The sequence below is a fragment of the Atractosteus spatula genome, chromosome 7 (genome assembly GCF_055471065.1).
Source record: "Atractosteus spatula isolate fAtrSpa1 chromosome 7, fAtrSpa1.hap1, whole genome shotgun sequence".
NCBI classification, from domain to species: domain Eukaryota; kingdom Metazoa; phylum Chordata; class Actinopteri; order Semionotiformes; family Lepisosteidae; genus Atractosteus; species Atractosteus spatula.
In genome coordinates this window covers 8762061-8785656 of record NC_142712.1, presented here as the reverse complement: position 1 = coordinate 8785656, position 23596 = coordinate 8762061, and the positions used below count along the sequence as shown (strand labels likewise).

Sequence of the window (23596 nt, the reverse complement as noted above, 5' to 3'; positions counted from 1 at the left end):
GATTTGTGTACAACCTGTACAAACCATTTATTTTATTAACATAATTCTTTGAGTTACTTAATAAAGTATCTGGATGAATCAAAAGCTTATAATACAGTACATTGCTAGAAATAAAAAAATATATTTCTGAGAAATAAAATATAAAAAGTAAAAATGTGAATGCATAATATTATATTACTAAACAAACATAGCTCATATCCTCAGTGTTTAAAGAATGATAAAAAGCCAACACATATTAATGCAGTTTTTAATAATGTTTTCAATGAAAATTCAGGAGAAAGTCAAACCCTAATCTCAACTGCTTCTTTATACTACATAAAAATATCACAGTTCTAATTTGCTCGCTAGTGCATTTTGTTTCGCAAGATACTATTTGGCACTCACCAAAGACAGACCTCTTCCTCCATCTGCTGAACGAAAACCAAATCTCAGCGCTCACAGCGACTCAGCAAGCCACAAAATTTGGCGGAATATCTTCTGGGTATCACCATAAGAGCAACTCTGATATGACATCACTCCTACCTTACTTCTCACTATTCCCAGCTTTCACACAAATCTCCCAGTCTATCACTGGTCTGTCACTATCCAGCCACAGCAGTTCACTCTTGCAATCCCCGAATCCGTCATCCAGATCTTTCCATATGCCATGGACAACCACCTACTCACCAAAATTGCAACACTTCCTTTCCTTCTATCCCAACCTGTCCTGATCACATCATACCGTACATCCATGGAGCTCTCAACTCAACTAGACTCCTGGGGTGTCTCTCCTCCTTTCTTCTCTTTTCATCTTCTTTTTCATCGCTGGATGTCACCTTTGGCCTCGGCGATGCTTTCTGTGTTTTGACTCCATTCCCCCTCCCACCTCTTCACACTGTCCCACAGGAGACGGACTGACTGAGGACACTTGCCCGCCTTTCCAGCAACCAGCTCAGTCCACGGCAGGTCCTGACTTTTTGTTCACAGCCCTTGCCAACCCCACTTCTTACACTCTGACCCTGCTTCCTCATGTGTCCCGGTAACAACCCAGGCAGCAGTGGTGAGAAATCCTCCTTCCCTCCCTCTCTTCTCCACTGGAATCCTACTGTACATGGTGAAGCGTTGGCCCCTTGAACAATTATTATCCTCTGTGTTATCCTCTAATGTGGTTCCTAATCCTGGTCCTGGTGACCTACAGTCTGTCACAGATGTCAGATAGGACATGCCGTGGAATGGCCAGCAGAGCAAAAAAGACCCTATGCGTAGTGGCAAAATGGGGATTAGCCTAGAATCAGGAGGTCAGATGATGGTGGGGAGAAACCTATGCCCTCAGGCCACGGAGGAGATGACCTGGTGCTAGGCGGGTCTCAAGACATCCGATCCCTCAATGCTGAGCCAGGAGGAAAGGGTGACCTGGAACTATATAGCCCTACACAAAGACACATCGGAAGGACAAGCAAAGCACAGGGAAAAAAACCTGCTGGTTTTTATTGCATCCCACCTTCATTAGATAGCTGAAGCCTTACTTGAGCTAAGAAGTTGCTTCAAATGAATATTTGCATTTTGTTTCAACAGGTAAATGGGTCAGCAGGACTGGGAATCACTGCCCTAATGTAATCCTCCATTCCATCACTTCCTGTAAAGCTACTGTATAAAAGGAGTAAACAATTAATGTTTCCTGTAACCCAAACCCTACACAGGACCACTTTAATAGCTTCTCCCAGCTCCTGAGGTGTAGCTGCTTAAAAAAAACCTGGAAGACCTGCAGTCTCAGGGATAGGACACTCTTAAGATGCAGTAAATGACACATTGGTCCAGGATGTTTTGGGGTTATTCAGTTGAGAAAATATGATATCATTCAGGCCACGTCTGTCTGCACAGCCAATGCTTTTATATCACACACAAAAAAAGGAACACACTTTGCTTTAAATTAGACACAGATTAGCTCACCTATCAACAGTGGATTCCAAGCCCATCACTTGCTGATTAACTTCCTGTTTACAAGAAGCTTGTATGTATTCAATTGAAAGTCACCATTTTGGGACTGAAATTTCCATCGGGCAGGTGAGTAGACATTCCGATTTGCTTGTTGAATGAACATGTTCACCTTCTAAAATGAGCACAACACAAACTATTTTTCTCATACCTCTAACGTGATGATATTACCTACCTTAACACTCATGTGACCTGGAAGAGGCCAGGCTCACTGTTATGAAGCGTAGATCAGGACCCTATGCAGACGATAGAATCTGGAAGGGAGTGCAACAAACACGGGGAGGAGACGGTGAGGAACTGGGCAGGCTGACGAACAGCGTGGTGTGACGACGGTGCACTGGTGCTCAGGGGGGTGTGGTCCGGGCAAACTAGTCCAAAACAATCTGAAAGGGGAAACCAGGAAGCAGTCCAAAAGTCCAGTACCGGGTGATCCATCCAAGACAAAAGAAGACCGGAATGGGATCCGGTGCAGGGACAGGGAATAAAAACAGGATGACGAGGCCAGGCGCTCTGAGCCTCGGACTCAGCTAGGTCAGGACGCCGATAGGAGGCCAATGCCCTCAAGCCGCGGGTGTAGGGTGACTTGGTGGTATGCGGGCCTCTGGGCAACCGTCTTCCAATGCAGAGCCCGGAATAGAGTGAGCCTGGCTTATGAGGAGGGGCTGGATTGGAAGCAGATGCACATGATCAAGTAAAATGTGAAAGAGCCGAAGCACCCTTAAGAGGAGAGATTACAATCGTGACACTCACCTGATATGCCTGACTATTTAAAGCATAGATTTCCGAAACATTACGTTTCACATTATTTAATAATGAAATCAAGTACTCTGTAGTTACATTAAATGTAGGATCTTCCATTTTGTTGAACCCAAAAAATATTCATTGCCAGAGATGTTTGGTTCTTGTCCCAAACAATTACTGTAAACTTTATTCCAATAAATAGTAGAAATTAAAAACCTGACTTTGAACCATGCTCTTTCTAGAGATCAAAAAGTCTGTTGGCATTAATTCTTATCACTATTGTACAAAATTATAAATACTTCACCCTAATTGTCTAAGGGAACACATTGTTCTTTCCACTTAAATAGCACAGATTCTCAAGTAATAACCAGCAGGGACAGTTGACAGAACAGGCTGACCTCTCTGGCAGACAGCTCTGTACATACCTAACAGGGAGGTGTGAGCACACAGACCGTGAAAGCGTTTGAAGAGGAGCAATTTCTGAAGCTCTACTGTAATACAATAAAGTACATGCGTCAACCAGCACTGCTTACAAGGACAGGTTGATAGGGATTAAGAAGGAAGTGACCTTAACCTTTTTTGTTCTGTGATGTATTTAACAACACAGAAAACAACCCTCATTAATGAAACTGCGGCACACGAACATATCCAAACTGGGGAAGTTGTTTTAGTTTTAAATCATTCAGAGGCCTTCAGGAACTTATTTGAACTTGTTTTATTTTTATTCTTTAGGTTTGTATTTTCTTTATGTGTGAAAGACAGGTCCCTGGGTATGGAAATAAAACTTAAAATATTTGGAGTACATCCACATTCACACGCCTACACACACTTGCACAGATAATGCAAATAGAAAAATCAGTGGTTTGTTGGCTGTGCTTGATGAAATGGCTGTTCGTGTTGGCAAGCTAGAAGGTTTTATTGTTTCAGAAAAATCTTCTTAAGTCTAAATATGTATGCAATCACAATATTTTACTTTTCAAAAGAGACTCTTTATTAAACACTCCTAGAAGTAATAATAAATTACCAGATGAATTCCAGAATGATTATAAGTAGGTTATCACTATTGTTACTGTAAACTAAATAGTGACATAATGTATTTTATATTATGTCTAGTCTTGTCACTTTGATTGAAAGAATCCTCTGGTTGTCAAGGTTACAGAAGAACCAAGACTTAAAATTATTGTGGTGCTCTGAGATGTGACACAAAAAGACAGGAAATACTTTTCTTCTCTTTGGTCACCTTGACATTCGTTGTGTAAATCTGGCACTTCAACAGAGGACTCTATGGAAAAGTACTGAAGGTTGTAAATGAGACAAACTTTTGAATTAAAATGTAATTTCAACCGATGATAGCCCCTGAAATAGATGTGCTTTAACAAGAAAATACACAATTCCCAGAACCATTTCATATTTTGTTATGTAAGATTTTAAATCTATACATTAATTAAAAATTTGGTTTATCATCCTATCATGCAAATAGGCACTAAAATTTAATATATAAAAAGGTGAAAGCATTACAAAATGTTGTGTTACATTCAAGAGAGGTTTACCAAATGTTTCTTTGATAAAACTAAGGCAAAATATGGATATAAGAGGAGAGAGAGGCACTGAACGATTTCAAGAAGTAGATTTATTGTGAAGACACATTTATATTCTACTATGTAGCTAGAACATTAGTGTCCATTGAATTATTCCAATACTTTTGCATGCTGATCTGTTTAACTGGAAATGCTGGGTGAACATTAGCATCCTGGTGTGCTGTCTCATTTTTTAACAGTTTTGCTTCCTTTGTTACAGCTGTCTTGTGGCAGAGTTAATGTGATAGGTGTAAACAGCATCCTTCTCAGCATGACGGAAGTTGATACAATGTCAGTGTGACAGTGCATGCTATGAAGGGCAGTCATTTAATCTTGCGACAACAAAGGAGGCTGCATTACCTTCTTTTGTATTATCACTTAAGGCCTAAAAGGATAAATGCAGATAGAACACGAACATTTTCAACATTTTGCTAGAGCAGAAATCTATTGTGATAAGGCAACAGTGCAGCTCATTTAATTGTAAAACATAATAATCCAACTTATACACTTCGCCAAAATAATGTTTTGCACATTCTAAACTACTTTTTACATTTTTTTCCCAATATAATTTCACACATATGCTCTGTCTTATTTATGTTACATTTTTGTCTTTTAATCAGGATATAACAAAATATCTGCTTTTCAAAGCCACAGTAAAAACACAACTCAACTCAAAAACACAACACAATTCAAAAAGTGTGAAAAAAAAGTGAACATGCTCTTATAAGATTTGTAAGAGCTAAAGATTTGTATACTTTATTAAGGATTTGGATATTTGTATTCATTTTAGATTTTTACTTCTCATGGAGATGTCTGCTACTTACTTTCTGTAGCAATGTCTTTGTATAATATTTCATTATTTCACCTCTGACAACCATGAACATTGACTTCTCTGTCTGCATTCTCCCAGAGGGGTTTTCGACTCTCTCCCACACCTGAAGAAGGCTCCACAGCCAAAACATTGTGTCTCTTTTCTTTTCAGCATGGAATAAACCTTTACCTGGTCCTTTGCAGCCTACGGATGCTGACGCAGCTACGCATTTGAACTTAATATTTCATTATGTAAATTGGACTGCCGATGCATTTTATAGCTGACTGTGAATAAATGATATATGTTCCTTTATTTGTCTATGGTTTCCATACTGTTTACCTGCTAAGTTTCATCCTTTCTAAAGGTCAGCCCACCAATTCCATACAGATACACTTTTAATATGGCTAAAAGAGCTGCTGTTCTATAGCCAAAGAAAAGTAATGCATTACATCACGTCTATTCATAATTATTCAAAGTCTGACAAAGCAAACCCCTGCAAGTTAGGCCAATGAAGGCATTAATATGGCACTATGACCTAAAATGTTTTTTCTTTATTTACTGTACTTTAGTGCTTTAGTTCAGTTACACAAATAAAAATATGGCATACCACAAATAGGAGTTGGAACATAAAAATGATTACAGTTTACAGGAAATATTATTATGCAGCTTATCTCATTGAACTTTTGCTCAGGAAACTGGCATGTTGATTTTAGCATAGGTCAAGTTATTGCCAGTGGTTATAGAAGCTATATCCTTTGCCTTTACTTGGTTATATTCATGAAGAACCATTATCTTCACAATGTTTGGTAAATGCTATAAATCCTTTTAAATCAATCAAGTCTGTTTTTTTCAACAGGAAAAAGCGTTGTCAAGATGCAGATAAATGAACTTTGCCTTTATTTAAAAAAGCAACTGAACGCATATCTCCATTAAAGATTTCCTAGAATGAGAAATTCTCTTTTCAGAGTACTGTATATAAGTCTTATATGTAAAGTGCTTCATTGTGTGGCTGGACAGTGCATCTCTGGGGCTCTATAGCCAGTCTGATTAAACAGATTTTGACTGTTCTGAAACTGTTGTACAGAGCTGATACCCTCCAGCACCATGGATTCAGCAAATGTAATATCAGTTCTGCAGCTCTGGTACAATATTTATAAGAACACTGGATAACTGTCAAGGGAAGGTTCTAAAGGTGTTAAGGCTGCTTTAGATAGACATACTGTATATGAAAATTTTACTTGCAGCAATAGCTCAGGGGTCTTGACTAGAACATAAAGTTCATTTGTAGCTGCTTACAGCAGGCTGGCTTACTGAAATGGAATCAAAACTGGAAGACAATGGAGTAACAGCTTAATGTTAACTAATTAATGGTAATTTCCTTTTTACTATTGTTTTCTATAGCATTTTATGCTAATTTGTGGCTGAATTAGATCACTGTTTCAATCACAACTATCAACAAAACAAGCTAGACGGGCCAAATGTTCTTATGCTCATTTTCACTGTGCTTTTATTATGTTTTACTATATATGTTTCCTTATACTGTACATTGCTAGACTATACCATGTTTTCACTCTAGTAAATCTGTTTGGAGGTAAACCAGTATATGATTGTGTTTTAAATAATGTGTAGAAGTTTAGTTATAGATCTCTCACACTGGATATACATAGTTGTTCATAAGCAGATGAAAACATCTTATAGACTTTTTGTGGCTGGATATCAACTGCCAGAAAGCTATAACAAAACATGCATGGAAGTTGAATGTTGTGTACTTTTGTTACAGCACAAATTTGTTTGCAGTAGCTAACATTGAAAAAGTAAAAGAAATATAAATTTATAACTCTTTTATAATGGCAGTACTTGTTTTGCATAATTTACAAATCTTTGAGAAGAATCCACCTAATAAATTCATATAAATCGATACTTTCCAGGTGGAACATTAAAAGTCCAAGGAATAGTGGAGTTATCTCATGACAATCCCTAATTCTGTTTTTGTTAAAATGTCTTTATTTTATTTCTCTGTCAGTACATGCCTGTGCTTCTGATATTTACAGTATTTTACCTACATCAAATGCTTCAAAGTCCTCTTCAGAAGCCAGAGTAGTGCTGTAAATGTGCGGAAAGGGACTAGACTTTGTGTCATGAAATGACTGACCTGCCTTCAAAGTCTCTTTCATGTTTTGCTCGCGTCACGATTGGCTTAACTTTCTGAAATCCATTGATTCAGGATGAACAATTAATTTGTTAATTTCACTAAACGAGAAGTAAAACAGAGCATTGAGAACAGTCTGTTTTCCACATTAAATCATTAAGTAGCATTGCAAATAGAAAGATTTTAACTTGAAAAGAGTCAACATCCATATTTCTCTTGGCCAAAATGTGTATACTGTGCTAAATGTTTCTCATTTATCATGAATTTATGCCTGTAAAAAGTTGAATAATATTACACATCATTTGTGTGGTGTATTAAGCGGCATGTTGTGTAACAAAGCAGTGAGAGACGATCTGTTTTTGTTGACTATGTTCTCTTAATCTTTCAAAATCCTTAAAGCTGTTTAAGTCAATCCTATAGTGTTTTTTATATGGTAAATTCGTTTACCTAGATGAAAATATTTTCTTAGGAAACTGAATAGTGCTGCACACAAATAATCGATTAAATGATTGTCTTTCTTTAAATAGAAACTGGAGGTATTTGTGCACCTACAGTACTGAAAAAGACATTTTATACTGTGTATCCTAAGTTATTAATGATCTTTGCCAAATATTTTATATTATGTCATTGCTTACTGCAATAACAGTTTCTGACTAACAGATAGGATAGGCTTGGAATTTCATATCTAGTCTTTCCTGAAAAAGCAAACTGTGTCAAATCCTTCGTTTTTTATGGTTTCAATAACAAAGACAACCTAATCATAACGATACAAATTGCAGGTGGTTGAAGTGAATGTTGTGAAGTTTCAGTACACTAGACTATTAAGAAGAAAGATGTGGGTGTTAAACCTTTATGGTTTGAAAAAAATATTTTGGGTTAGGGACCTTAGTATCATTTGAGTATTTTAACGTTTTTTTTTTACGTAAGTACAAATCTGAGTCTTTTCCGCCATTGCGATGCTGCTCATTTTGATCGGGGGAGAAGTGAATAAAATTTAAACGGTGAAATCAGGAGAGATCATCAGAATAAAGAAATGGTGGGTGAAATAAACCTGGCACAGAAAAAGTCGAAACATGATTTAAGCATTAATTGCTAATAAAGCGTGATACTAAGATTAGGAAATAGTTATACCAAGCGCAGGATACAGAATTTATGGTTAGAGGATAATTTATCTGCAACACAGGTGTTATAGAATATCCACATTTGTGAGGAACTTTATCACAACTGCGATTTAGTTCAGGACTGAAACGGTCCTGAGGGGTTTAAAATTCTCCTTTTGAGTTATTATGTCTTATTGTTCCTATAACATTTTATTTTTCTGTCTAACGTTTCGTAAATTATTTGGAAATAGCAGACTTTTAAGCTCTTTAAAGTATATGAAAGTATTGTAAAAGTGGGTTTACGTCATTAGTCGGTCCACGTAATTTAGACGTCATTACTGTAAAATGTCATTACAACCACTGGCACTTCGGAGTGGGTATAAAGTACTGGTTCCTGTGTGTGTTATCTTAGTGATACAGTATTTCTTTTTCTTTGGTTCATTTTCAGAATAATCGAATAAGCATTTTCTAATGGGCAGTAGTAATATATTTGACACATTTTGTAGATCAGCCCCTAGCAATGAACTGAAGATTTTGGGAACGCGTTTTCCCCAACTGACAGAAAATCATACAGGTACATCCGATTACAATGCAAATTACGAAGATTCCTGCTGTCTGAGTTCGGAACAGCTTCATACCTTTTTCGTTTTCATGGCTGACAAAAACACCGGAATGAGCATGAACAGTAAACCGAAAGACAAAAAGGAAAACCTGTTCACTGCAGCTTCAACATCTCCAAATCCTGACGCGGAATCGGTTACAAAAGCGTGTAGTTTCGTCAAAGATTTCACAGATTCCATGGGCAGCTACGTGGAGGAGCTATTGAACCAGGCACAAGATCCGAGTTACGGGCAGGTTTTGGACAGCGCCGCGTCCTCCGTGCGTACTGCTGGAAATCATCTTGGTGCACCTGCTTTTGCGCCTAGTACAGGAGGTGATAGTACAATCTGGAAAAACTTTGGCGTTACCGAATGCCCAGTAATAGCCAAGGACCTTTATGAAAATATGGAAAGCTCCACCAGCACAGATTGCACATTCTGGCCAGATACAGCGCTTTCTGGTAAAGCAACTCAGTGTAAGGAACCCATGTCTCGTCCTGCTTCAGAGATAATACCCCCGAAAGAAAGTTTAAAGAAAGTATCACCTGGAGTCAACCAGTTTTTTAAAGATGAGCACCGACAGACGCTGATGAAGGCGCCTCAACTGCCGGAACTTGATCTCTACACAGTGAATATTTTGCCGGCGAGTCAATCTTTCGCGACCGCAAGAACCCAGCAGTTAGAAGTCGCCGGAGACCACGAGTCCTCTCACTCCATCTCTTCGACCGGTTCACACGGGTGTTTTGACAGCGCTCGCTGCTTGCCCGAAACAAATCCGGATGCACCTTTATCTCACATCCCTAGAATAAAGTCTGACCCTTGCAGCTCGGACTCTCTCAGTGGTGATGGAGTCCTGGGGTTTCTGGATTACGCACAAGGATCACCTCACCATTTAGTCATGTATAAGAGCGAACTCGCCGTTCCGGCTAGGTCTTCAGAGTCACAGCTGTGGTACCAGTCCCCTGGTTTTCACGACCACCAGCAGCAAATTGCGTATTCTAGTCCCAGCGGTATCCAGAGTGCCCGCATGATACCGGTTAATCACGGTTACCCGAATACATACAGCTCATACCTAGGGTAAGGCACTGCGTTACTTAAATTATCTGGGAAAACTCGTCCACACGTATCGTATATATTATAGTGAAATATAAATCAGTGTTAGAAGTTCTTAATAGCGTGGCATAGAAGTAGCCTTAATAAAAGTTCTCGTAACCTGGCATAGGGTGGACCTTTAAATTGAGTAAAAGTCAATTAAATTATATTGCTAACGTTTATTCGTGTCTCCAAAAAAAACTGTACTTATTAAAAGTTCAATAAATCGTTGAAAGGTGGACATTCTTGGGCACTTATTTTCTTTCCGCCTGTATATGGATAGTACAGTAAATGTGCTTATGAAATCGACACAATGTCATTCGTTAAAGTGCATATGTTACTTGCTGGATATAAGGTGACTGTGTTTTTTAGGATGACGATTTATTTATTAAGTATAATCATCGTTTGGCTTCTTCAACGCAGTGGACATATTTAGTTTTGGGTACCACTTTTTAATTTGACTCTGTATATGGTAAAAACCTTATTTGTTTTATTGTAAGAGTCAAACTGGCTTGTGAGTACCATTCTCTAATTGTGTAACACTGATAGCTTTGGGCAGTTTGGAATAGTTGCCAGTACACACTGTTCTCTGAAACTCATGTTACTTATAAGAGTGAAACATGAAAAGGTACTCCAAATAGTCAACAATTAACTTTGTGGTTAGTTGAAACATGCGGTAAATTATTATTATGTGGTCTTCTGAAGGTTGCAAATGATCAACCCCATGACTGCAGACAACAAAGTGGCTGTTGGTATAATGAGATTTTTATTAGCAAAAGTAAACATAGCTATTGTTTTTATAAAAGAGAAAGTTAATCTGTATTATTCATTATTGGGAGTTAACAAGTAACCGTTTCTCTTTGAAAGGGTTCACATATGGCACAACCCAATAAGAGCAGGTGCAAATCTTTGCCACTGCAAAAGAAAAGGATTTCAAAATGTAGACAGCATAATGTAATCCCATAAAAGGTCAACAGTATCATAAATCTCTCATTAATCTATAGTGTATTAGATGGAATAAAGAAAAAAATGTTTTTTCACAAATACAATGTTTTGGCTGTGGAGCCTTCTTTGGGTGTGGTAAACACATTCTTCACACCTGAAGAAGGCTCCAAAGCTGAAATGTTGTGTATCTTCTCTTTTCAGCAAATCTTTACCTCTTCCTTTGCAGCCCACACATGCTGACGCAGCTACCTACTTGAACTACATACTGTAATTAAAGTGACTCTTAAGCTAATTACACAGCACCTGTTAACAGACTAAATTTCCTTTAGGTATAGTATGTCTACAAGTGTTAAGATGGCAAAAGTATCCACAACTCTGTATGTGTTTCTAGGGTGTTGCCCCAGAAGTTATGCATGATCTGTGGGGATGAGGCATCTGGATGTCACTATGGTGTTCTCACCTGTGGAAGCTGTAAGGTGTTTTTTAAGAGAGCTGTAGAGGGTGAGTAAAATATTCTTAGTAGCTGTTGAAAATAATCGAACATGGATCTTAAAAGTTGTTTATATTTACTGGAACAAGAAATTATTAGAAAACGCATAGGAGCACATAGGGTCACTCGGGGAAAGCCCATGTCACATGTGTTGAATGGCATGCTTTGTATTGATTGCCATTATCACTCTTCTCTGACTAAGCCCTTGTAACACTACAATCATGGATTTACGTGTAAAACTTTTCTTGGTTTCTTTAGTTCCTTTCTTCTATTTGTAAAAATGCTAAAGAAATTCTGAAACTGTAAACAATACAGTTTTATATGTACATCTACCTTAAATACATATATATAATTTTGACAGCATTAAAAACTCTACTATAATAAAAAGCATTTCTTGTTCATTTTCACGTAACTGTAAGAAATGCCAAAATGAAGTACAATTCATTTTTTCCCTCAGCAAATGTTTTTATTCCTTTTTTACCTGGCTTTACTGTTTTTTCTATTTCAATTCATGTGACATGCTCTTCTTTTTTGGAAAGTTTAATTAATATGTGAGTCACTCATCACAGCAAGTAAGTGCACCCTTTATATTTTATTGTAGGGCTGAAAGATGCTTGAAAGAAGTGTAAAGTAAACATGAATGTCATGTTTGCTTATATATATGCATGAACATATTGAGAAAACTGAACCTCTAATAAATAGCAACCTACTTTGTTAAATAGCACAGTATGTTCTCCAACCCAATGTCATTTTTGCTGATAAGAATAAATTTACATAACCTTTCCAGAACATCTTCCACCAAGAAGACTTACAGAAACAGTCATTTGTATTCTTTGAAACAACATCAAATTATTCATTTGACCAAATGAGCATGGCAATAAAAAGTGTATTAAACTTTTAATGCAAATGCTCTTCTCTTAAAGATTAAGATGTAGTTAGAGTAGATAAAGCCTTAATTAAAATCCATGCTTACATGATAACTCATCTTTCATGACTGACATGTATATACATTTTGAAAAAAAGTGTTTCTGCTCAGTATATGTGTCAAATTTAATCATGTCTTCTCTCCTATTTTTTAGAACTTTATCTGAAAACAACAGATATGTGAAAACCTTCCTATCTGTCCCTGGCAGTGTCATCTTGTTCTTTTAATTTTCCTTGAATCCAAACCTCTTTGCATGAATGAAGACAGCTTATTTTCTTGTGTTTCAATTAAGCACAATCGATAAAAAAAGCAATCCGTTTTCCTCTCAGTACATTCGGATGGAAATTAGTATAGTTTCCACCATTGCACATACCCCTTCAAAATAATAAGCTAATATGATTTTACGGAAGCATATTGTTTCTTTCATGTTTCAGGTCGTCATAACTACCTGTGTGCTGGGCGAAATGATTGCATCATTGATAAAATTAGAAGAAAAAACTGCCCTGCCTGTCGCCTGCGAAAATGTTACCAGGCTGGTATGATGCTTGGAGGTACTGGGTTTCATTTTGTTTCACATCTGACACAGTGGCCAGGAGGACGTCATTTATTTTCTTAACTTTAATAAGAATCAGTGCTGGCCTGCTTGAAGTTCAAAGCTCTCATGTTATTCCTATTCCTCAAAGTGATTAGAGACTGTTACTGAAGAACCAATAAAAATATAAAAGCCATGCACAGTAAAGCCAAGGACGGATAAAGCAGCAATGTTTTAAATAAGTCGATTACAACAGATGATAGGATGGATAAATTATTTTCTATTCATTTTTTTGCTTCACTTGGAAGACTATTGATAATTGACAATTTTATGCTCATGTTATCCTTTCTTAAGTATTAATACTTCCTATTTATTATGGATTAAAATGGGAATGGTAATATTCCTACTGCAGTGGGCCAGAAATCACCTTGGTGCCTATTTGATGAATTACAGTAAAACTGAACAAGTGTTATGTTTTCCAATGAAAAATTATCAAGTAATATCAATATCACATATTACATCAGTTAAAGAAAAAAAGAAATTCAGTGTGGAGCCAAACTTTGTTGAAACATCTCTACAGTATCTACAGTAAATTCTGAAGTTACTTTGAGAAAATAAATTTAGCTATCTTTCTTTTAATGTTGATCATTATCATATTTTTTGTAAAGGTTTCTTGTGATGAAAACATGAGGTATGTTTACTGTTCAGTTAACAATAAGTGTTTTTTTCAGAACTATACCTTTTTAACTATACTTTTTCTAAGTATAGTATTACTAAGTATATATACGTTTTCTAAACTTTGTTTCTGCAACTATAGAAGGTTGCAGGAGACACATATGAAGCATTATAAAAGGGCTTATTCTTTATTTCTTCTCCAGCATTTGGGAAACTTAAGTGTTCCTTAAAAAGAATCAGAGCTTGTTGACCAAGATTATTGCAGAATAGGTTTGCTTGCCATTTTTGTGTTTGACATGTTCTCTGAAACAGTCAATGCGTAAGAGGAGCACAGTGACCCAGCTGAAGTATAAAACTCTAGTAGCTTGGCAACTAGAGCAAATACCTTTTTTATTTCAGAATCTACCACTGAGGTTTAAGATGACATAGTACATTAACCTTGTAGAGCTGAACAGAATCTGTCCATGTACTGTATATAACTATGATAGTATGAAATGAATAGCTTCTAGACACAAAAGCAGCATTATCTCTTCAGTGTGCTTTTTGTGAAATCCCAAACCATAATAGCATGCTAATTCAAACATTAAATGGAAACTTTAGCCATTTAAACCTGGCTTGATTACTCCTTGTAATGTTGTTTTGGTTGAATTTAGAACAATACAATAAAAACTTAAAGGAATTAAAAAAATCAAAGAGAATTGTTCCCATTATATAAAAACCTACAGTATACAGAAATAAATATGTGATTTTGGTGAAATGTTGCAAGCAAACATTTGGTATTTACATTAAAATTCTGGGGAATATGCTCAATAATTGCAAACAAAAATAGTCTTGTAGAGATACTAATTCTAGAAGCACAGTTAAAAAAACAAGACAGCAACGGAAGTGAACTAAACAAGAAAATAATCATTCTTAATTGTGTAAGCAAAGCTTAATTATTCTTTACTATTATACTTTATGTATATACCTACTATTAGTGTACTGTATATGGATAATAAAGTTTGCCAACAATTTTGCAAGCTGCCTCTATGTAACTACAGTATATAACACATATCATTCCTGTAATGTTCTAAATGATCTTTTTGGTTGACTGTGGATGGATGGATTCTTAATCCATATGGAATGTAACAATGAGTAATAAAATGTTTATGCAGTAATTCAAAATCAACTTCTGAAGTTGTTTGAACAAAACGGTTTGAATTGCATATATTCTGAACACTACTATTATGCGTTACATTAGGTTTGAAACTTTTTTTGTCATTTCCTTTAGGCCACATTAACAGTAGATATACTGCAGTGATTCAGAACCGATTAGCAGAAGCTTCCATATTTATGAGACCCTTCTTTGTCTTTAACATATTTCGGGTTAGTAGAGAGATATTGATCATCACCAGTCTTAACACTGATTCCAGTGAAAGGCATAGCAATGTTGAGACATGGCGCATTAATGGAAAACTATTTATATTCTGTTAGGTCGGAAGTTCAAAAAGTTTGGAAGTCTGAAACCTGTGGGTGTGCGACAGCCTCTGGTCCTACACTCCCTGCAGCCTTTAGTGACTGAAAGACAGGACGTGGCCTCTCTGCTATGTGTGCCCCCAGTTCGCGAGCTTGAATTGACTCCACAGATCTCCAGCATACTGGAGGCAATCGAGCCTGAGGTCATTTATGCTGGTTATGACAACTCCCAGCCTGATATGCCCAATGTGATGCTGAGTATCCTGAACCGTCTCTGTGAAAGACAGCTGCTGTGTATTGTAAAGTGGTCAAAGTCTATTCCAGGTAAGAACAAAAACAGCCCGCACAATGGTTGAATTATCACAACAGATATGCATTCAAAGTTTAATTTTTCAGCAATATAAAAATGAAAAGGTCCTTGTCACATTTTTACAATTAAAGCAACTTCGTTTCTTTTCTGCAGGACTAAACAAAGTTTTATAATGGATTCTAGTCCACATCACATTGCCACTAGCTAAAACATGTTATCCACTTGCATTTTCTTTTAAAAGGATTCCGCGATTTACACATTGATGACCAAATGACTCTTATTCAGTACTCCTGGATGAGCCTGATGGTGTTTGCAATGGGGTGGAGATCATACAAAAACGCCACTGGCAAGACACTTTACTTCGCACCAGATCTCATTCTCAATGAGTAAGTATGGAACGGTCACACTGCACTTGCACCTGTTAGAAACCTGCAGGGTCTCCTGAGTGTCTCAACAGGCACATGTGCTTGCTCAAGAGCAGGAGGAGCTCTGGTGTCATGCGTTCTTGCAGGCATGTAATGCTGTCGGCAAGGGAAGTAGCTCTCCTCCATTTAGTGCTGAACCTCTGGTATGGAACAGTGTTATCTGAAACTTGTTAAAACATGAATGGTTCAAAGGTTGCCAGTTTGTAGCAGTCTATATAGTCCAATATGGCTAGATAAGACAAATGACCTTTTCTTCATTATAAGTGTTTTCCTCTGTTTGGAACTGTGGGCTTTTTCCTGTGAGCCAGTATGTTGTGGGCTTTTCCAAATTAGGTGGGTACAACAAAAATAACTGATGATTTCAAATTAGAAAAATAAGTGTACAGCTTACAGGTAATCTTACACACTGCATGTTCTCAGTACCCAAAATAAGTAATATATGGTACAAACAAATGAAGATAAACATAGCCTTAGCACTGCAAGCATGGAAAAATGTTTTATCAATGTATTTCAGGGAGAGAATGAAAAGGTCTCCCATCTATGACCTGTGTTTAGCAATGCAACACATCCCACAAGAATTTGAAAATCTCCAAGTGACGAAGGAGGAGTTTCTGTGCATGAAGGCCTTACTGCTACTCAATACCAGTACGTTCCTGTGAGTTTTTACATCATGGCTGTCCTGCAACATGGCAAATGTACAGTAGATTCTAATTTTCATAGTTTCAGATAAGAACCGTAGATTATGAAGCCTTCCATATTTGGTCTTTCAACAGAAAAATAAATAAACCACAAAAAACAGCTAATAGAGGACACGCTGTGCTGTCAGTTCTCTAGGTGCTCAAGTGACTAGTGTGATGAAGCACTAGCATTCATGGAGAATCAGCTTTTAATCAGAAGTGGGAAACTCCAGGGTAAAACATGAGTGATTAATGCTGGGAGTAATTAATCAAACAACAATTTTAAAAGCAAATGTTGTAATTTAACAGAATTTCAGGAGGAGGTTAAATTCTAATCTCACACTTCCTCTCTCCTATGTATAAAAACTTGCTGGCTGCCCACAACTCTGCTCGCAACTTTTCTAGCTCTTCTCCGTTCAGACACCTGCACTTTTGATGCTGTCTCCCTGCTTCATTCCTCATACAGTAGGTGAGGGAGGATGTGACAGCGCTGATCTTAGGCCAGTGTATTAATTTCTTCAGCCAGATGATTTGATGCCAGACTTTTAAATATGCTAATTTTTTATTCATCATATTGTTGGGCTGTTTTTTTAATTTGACCATACTACTGAAATCAGAAATATAAAGTACAATAAATGTTTAAAAAATGTTGTTTAATGATATCTAGGGTAAAATAGTAGAGTGTGACTTCGACCAGTGGTTCTCAAAACATTTTCTCTAGTGGACACAATGTGTAGACACCTGACAGCATGCCGTTAGATTCAGGGTCATGTTGTGGGCCAGATTTCTTAAGAGCTTTCAAATGCCCATTTTAGAGAAAACACAGATTTTCCCAAAAAGAACACACACTGAAACCTCACTGATATTGATAATACATGAACTGGCCAATAGCTGCTAGTGTAAAGCTTGTAGCAGTGATTCAATCATGATTGTTTGCTGGCTCAGAACAGACACAGAGCCACATATCTAGACAGCAAGGAGCAGGTCCTCTGCTGCAGCAGAATTCTACACTGCCTAGGTTTCAATGTGGTTTGGAACTTCACTTCTGTAATATCCTGGGTGCAGTGAGTCCTGTTACTCTCCGAAAGGGTTCGACAACCTTTCTTTGTTCAGAGCTATTTTAAAGTATTTAAAAGCATCCCAAGCTGCTCGCAGCTTTTCTGTATTTTTATAAGGGTATTTAGCTTTAATAAATTAAGTATTAGATTTTATTATTATGTATAAATGCATACATACTGTACCTCTGTTTCGATGAGAGGCATGCCACTGTGAGGTTAACTTGTATGCAGTTTTCCAGGTGCTCATAAGTCATACTGTACATCTACCAAACTTTTAACATTCCACATGTATGTCTCTTTATGCATCCACAAAGGCCTCAAAAAAGTAATTTGATGATTTCCATCACCGGGATTATAGACTTGAAATTAAACAGAACACCCATCTGTTCAGAAATGTCAAAGACTTTCACCTGAAATGAACAAGACACAGGGCTCTAGCTGTACAATATCAGTGAATTTGTTCTCTAACTCCTGACCACATGGGGTCAGGTGATTATCGTACTGCTCAGTGTCCACAGCCTCTTTTGCAGCTTCATTTCCTACCTTTTTTCTGCAGTTGTGGAAGAAAGAGGTTAAATTTCAACTGGAAAACTTTCATTGAACTTATCATATCATTGACTGTCCTCTCTTTCTCTTTCAACTCACAGTTTGGAGCATTTAATCATTGTGTTACATCAGTTAGAAATGCCAAATCAAGCAACTACACAGTGTCTTTCAACTGGACAGTATCTGATTCTTGACTCCATAAAAGTTCTGATTTCTGACAAAAGTGAGAAACTACCATCTATCAGTGACCCTCTGACCAATCAGTGAAGATTTCCAGGGCCAGAACTCTATTTTCGCAGAGGTCACCAATGTATTTCTATTCTAAATATGCCATAGCGGATCTACAGCGTAATATGTTGCCCAATACAAGATAAATGTATAATCTAAACAAACATGAATTTATACAGTACATGTAGTTCCTGAAGTCTTTTTGATGTGAAAGAACATTTTGTTTTTATTACATCAAACGTACGCCTAATTTAGACGCCCAAGTTTGACAAATTCACCTTCACGTTGCTCACAACATTGACATCTGTACTCATCAGACACTTCAGTTTCCTCAGTGTGTAAAGATGAAAGAGAAAACATTGGTCTGTATTCATGTTCTCCCCCATTGAATCCTGTAGTCATTGACCTCGCATTGTTGATAAAGCAGGGATAAAGATATTAAATGTTTCAATGACTTTTCTTCTTTCCAGTACCACTTGAAGGCCTAAAAAGCCAAGGACAGTTTGAAGAGATGAGACAGAACTACATACGAGAGCTCACCAAAGCCATACACCAGAAGGAGAAGGGGGTGGTGGCCAGTTCTCAGCGCTTTTACCGCCTCACTAAACTGCTGGATGCCATGCATGATGTAAGTTTTCTTCAAACCGCTGTTACATTCAGCGAGATTCACTACAATCTTATATTGGAATGGGAATATGAAAAATACAGATTCTAAGACCGCAGCTGTCGTACTTCTGTGCCTGTTGTGTGTCACAGATATTCATCACAGAGTTGAAGAGAAGCTAAGTAAATAATGCAGAATTGTTCTCGGAAATTTAAACTTGTTTCTTGACTTCACATTTTACGGAGTTTTTAAACAAAAATCAGGAAGGAGGTCAAGCCCTAATCTTGCCCAGTTTTGCCTACCTTTGTGTAAATATCACATTGCTTGTATGTTCTGTTTTTACATCCCTCCCTCAACTCCATATTGGCCCTTATATACTGTATGTGGCTGCTCTCTGGTTTATCATTCATTAAGGGGTGGGGGGGTTCACAGCCTCTTCCTTATGGATGGGTTGTTGTTCTCAGACAGGTGAGTTGCCTCAATAAAGATCACTATTCAAATCACTCCTCTTCTTCACATTAATTATGGTTTGACCATAATTCTGGTATTTGACTTCTGCCAACCTGCCACATCTGGGCTCCACTGACAGGGACTCAATAATTACTATTGTCCCCTTTGCCTTACAGCTAGATTTTTTCCACTCATGACTCTCAAACACCCTATCAATGTCATTTTTTGATGCCAACATACAGTATATGTAAGGCGCTTTGAGAAGCCACCTTTAAAGGCGCTATATAAAATAAAGTTTATTATTATTATTATTATTATTATTATTATTATTATTATTTGGAAGAAAGAGATGCCCAAAGTTTCATAAACCAATAATTATGTTTAAAATCCTCATCTCAAAAGCTGTATGGGTTGTCTCTTGCCTTCCTTAGGGTGTGGAATGACAAGTAAATGAGCTACTTCTATAGCACTCCACTGTGCTATACATTCACCTGTGTAAAAGGACCGTGACTCTGCTGTATCATATACCGTAGGCTTATAAATATCGACCTCAAACCCAGTAATTCCAACGCAATATGTATTGACCTCAAATGTTTAAAAAGAGCAAATATATTTCACTGCTGGTAAAAGCAGCTTTTAAGCAAAAACTCTTATTTATTTCAACTCCTTTACCCACAGTACATAAGGCTGATGGAGTTATGATTTCTTTCCCCTTTAAAACACACAGATTGTGAAGAAGCTGAATCTCTTCTGCCTGAGCACTTTCATCCAGGCTCATGCTCTGAGTGTGGAGTTCCCAGAGATGATGTCTGAGGTGATTGCCTCACAGCTGCCCAAGATCTTGGCTGGCATGGTGAAGCCACTCCTCTTCCACCGAAAGTGATCCAAACATTAAGTGAAGAAATATAATATTCTAGAATCCTGATTGGAGTGGATTTTGAAATATCTTCCTGGGAGATAACTGAAATATTTTCCTGGGAGGATGTACAGTATTGTAACTAAATAATTATGACATATACAAAATACTATAGGATTTATTGATGAAGTTTTTTTTTTCTATCTGTTGCTTTGGCTGTTCACTTTGCTATCACAATATGCATGAGCCAGCTTTGTCTGTCAACAGCCAATTAGCACCAATATTGCTTTATGTGTGTGTTGTGTGTTTGTTCAAATGAATTTTGAAACTAATGATGATTCCTCTTGACGACTGTTATTGTATTGAGCTAAAAATTAATTCTAGTAACTTTCCTATACTGCAGTTTTATTTGTTTTCAGAGTAATTTTTAAATTACCATTGGCATACAATATTCTGTATTAGATACAGGATTTGTTGTGGTATTGATTTTTATAAAGAACAAGTGAATCAATGGATCATAGCCTGAGTCCATGTGCTGATCTTGAACTTTCAATTCAACAACTTAGCCAGTCATCAAGCAGGGCCAATTAATAAAGCATCATTTCTGGGTTTTCTGTCAAAAGGGTTATAACTACTAAGTCATGAATGGCAGTTGTGTGTCACAACAGATTCATTTAATCTATTTTATCCTTTATCCCTGCATATCTGTTTCTTTTCCAAATAAGAGCAAGAACGAGTCCTCGTTCAGTTGTGTAATTTTTGGCATTCACATCACTACTGCAGACACTAGTTTCTGATAAGATTTGGAGGTCCTTGATAACTTTAGAAAGTAAAATACAAGTTTAACTGGAGATTACAGAAATAACAGCCCTGAACACATTTCTCTAAGAATATTTCTCTTTCCTGCACTTGATTTGCTGGAAATTATTGCTCAAAACACACACTTGGTTTTCTATTATTTTTAACTTTAGGTTTCCCAGTCTCATTGCAGCATATTTTTCACCTTTTCTCAGGTAAAATTAAACATCGTAAAAAAATTAATACAGCAGTTAGCACTTTATCATATACTCATACAAGAATTTAGTGATGCAAAAACCCTTTAAGTTAATATGGCAGCACTGTTTTCAAGATAAATGAAGCTTACTCCTTAAAGTAGCTTATGACGTACTTGCTATTTTTTTTATCCAGATCAAAAAGTGTGCAAAAAGTGCACAGTAATTAACAAAAAGACCCTATGTGTATATAAATAACTTTACCTTTTTATGATTCTCACATGGTACTAACCTTTGGAAAGTTAACGCACTGAATTTTTTTCAGTCAATTTTCTTAAAGTTTGTATAGCATTTGGGTGTGTCTACAATGGTGTGTTAATTGCTATAATGCACCTTACCAATATCAGCTCTGTATACTATGTGCTGTTTGTTTTCTTAGACATATTTTTAGACAAAACTGGTAATGGAATGGGATCAACACTTCAATTGTTAAGGTCAAGAGCTAATCAAGGTCATTCTTTTTATTTTAAGTTTGCCTGGGTTCTTTTAGAAGGAGCAATGTTGTTAAAATATACTAATTGCTCAAAATGTTTTGTCTTGAAATGTCCATAAAACATTGTACTGTTTTGTAGTAATTATGATAAAGGAATGGCATATAAAAGCACTCCATTATTTATTCAGATTATTGTATCCTGGCAGTGTCATGCCTGTTAAACAATGAAAGCTGTTTTTGGTGCATACTGTATGTGTGAGTGTGAAGTGTATATGACTGTTGTAGACACATGAAGAATCACTGTATTTGGCTAAAGTTTTGCTGCATTATTATTTATTTTGTACAATGTATTTTAATAAGGGACTATTGGAGCTTTCATGGGCAATCATGCTGGTTCCAGTTTCCTTTAGTATTCCTAAACTCATCATGCAGGGCTTTTACTTGGTACATCTCCTTTAAATAATCAGTTTAAGAATTGAATACATACATTTGGCTCCTAAAATAAGTTTAACTTATAACTGAATAATACTACTCACATTACCTCCTTAGGAGTCGTACCATAAACAAAACTTATCACTCAGACTATCTCACACAGTTAACTGGATAATGTACATGTGTCTAAAGTGACTACAACATTATTTAAAAATTTGGTGTATTGGTGTAAAATACAGTTCAAAGCACAATACTACCTTATTTAAAAGTACTATTTTTTTTGTCCACAACAGCATATTGTATCTTAAAATCAGGCTGAAACATTTTGCATTAAGAGCTGGGAAAATAGCTTTACTAGAAAATAATTTTTCTTGTTGTTTACTCGTTAAGATATATAGAGAAGTGCTCTCAAACTTAATTTTCTTTAGTTCTAAAACCAGTTACAAGGAAGTTCTAGATGGACAACACACAACAACTACTCTGTCTTGAAAAAAAAGCTTTGATGTTTCAAATTTTGCTACACCCTTTTAAAACGTTTCCGGTTAAAAATTAATAAATGGATTTCCTGATCTTGTGTTAATTTATTTAGAAACAGCCTCTTCCTTAAAAAATCCCACAATTCCACACGGAAGGGAGTATCATTCCTGCATCAGTGCTGAAGGTCACAGAACATTCTTGTGTATTTATATGGAAAGAACACACTGGACTTGGCAACTGTTTATGATTGTAGATAACTCAGACATTACAGTTTACTTCAGAAATTTACATTTCCTTTAAGAACAGCTTTTACAATTCTAAGAAAACCATTTTCCACTGTAGACACTGAAAGAGTCGAGAAGTATTTTGCACATCATGTCTTCCACCAGTATGTTTACTTAGTTTCACAGGATTACACCAAATTATCCCCCAGATTGAGAACATATTTCTCTGAACTAATGACAACTGTTCTAATACCAACAATTTCCTTATTTAAAGCACATGGAATACAGTGTCATTGTTCAAACAATGATTCTTTCCTACACAAAGCTTTACAGGAAGATAACACAAAAGAGTCTAGAATCTCACTGACAATGAAAAATTGTAATTCTGTGTTGAAATTATTCATACAAAAGCTTGAATCCCTAAATATTCATTTGAGCAGCTGCATTCAACGTCATAGCCTTTGTCATATTTGCTGAGATGTGTTTGCTCTTCCTCGTTAGCAAGGGAGGCAACACGTCTTTGTCTAAACGTTCACTGCGGTTGCCCATTGTGGTAAATGTGGTTTATAAATGACATCATTTTTTTTTTTACAAAGGCGGCTGCAATCTTGGATCCTTCTCGGGGAATTAAGCCTGTACAGTACGTACTACAACCGAAGTTGAAACAGCGTAAAGATAGATCTTTACTCTTCACTTTGCCACTGTTATTGAATCTTTTTTCTGAATGCTACTTTTTGGACACTGCTATTGAATAGAAGA

General features: G+C 36.7%; 1 protein-coding gene across 1 annotated transcript; it reads left to right on the top strand.

Moving 5' to 3' along the window:
* The first annotated feature begins 8794 nt into the window (after nt 1-8794).
* pgr (progesterone receptor) lies at nt 8795-22019 on the top strand. Its single transcript, XM_088922220.1, has 8 exons — nt 8795-10028; nt 11380-11489; nt 12838-12954; nt 15084-15389; nt 15617-15761; nt 16315-16445; nt 18780-18937; nt 20091-22019. Exons 1-8 carry the CDS (start codon nt 8824-8826, stop codon nt 20244-20246), a joined length of 2328 nt encoding a protein of 775 aa, XP_088778346.1. The 5' UTR covers nt 8795-8823; the 3' UTR covers nt 20247-22019.
* The last annotated feature ends 1577 nt before the right edge of the window (nt 22020-23596 follow it).

Excerpts from the sequence above, each read along its gene's own strand:
- pgr (XM_088922220.1), top strand. The coding sequence starts at position 8,824 with ATGGGCAGTAGTAATATATTTGACACATTTTGTAGATCAGCCCCTAGC. Across the intron at positions 11,490-12,837 it reads TTTTAAGAGAGCTGTAGAGG|GTCGTCATAACTACCTGTGT; the intron begins GTGAGTAAAATA and ends TTCATGTTTCAG. Across the intron at positions 15,390-15,616 it reads GTGGTCAAAGTCTATTCCAG|GATTCCGCGATTTACACATT; the intron begins GTAAGAACAAAA and ends TTCTTTTAAAAG.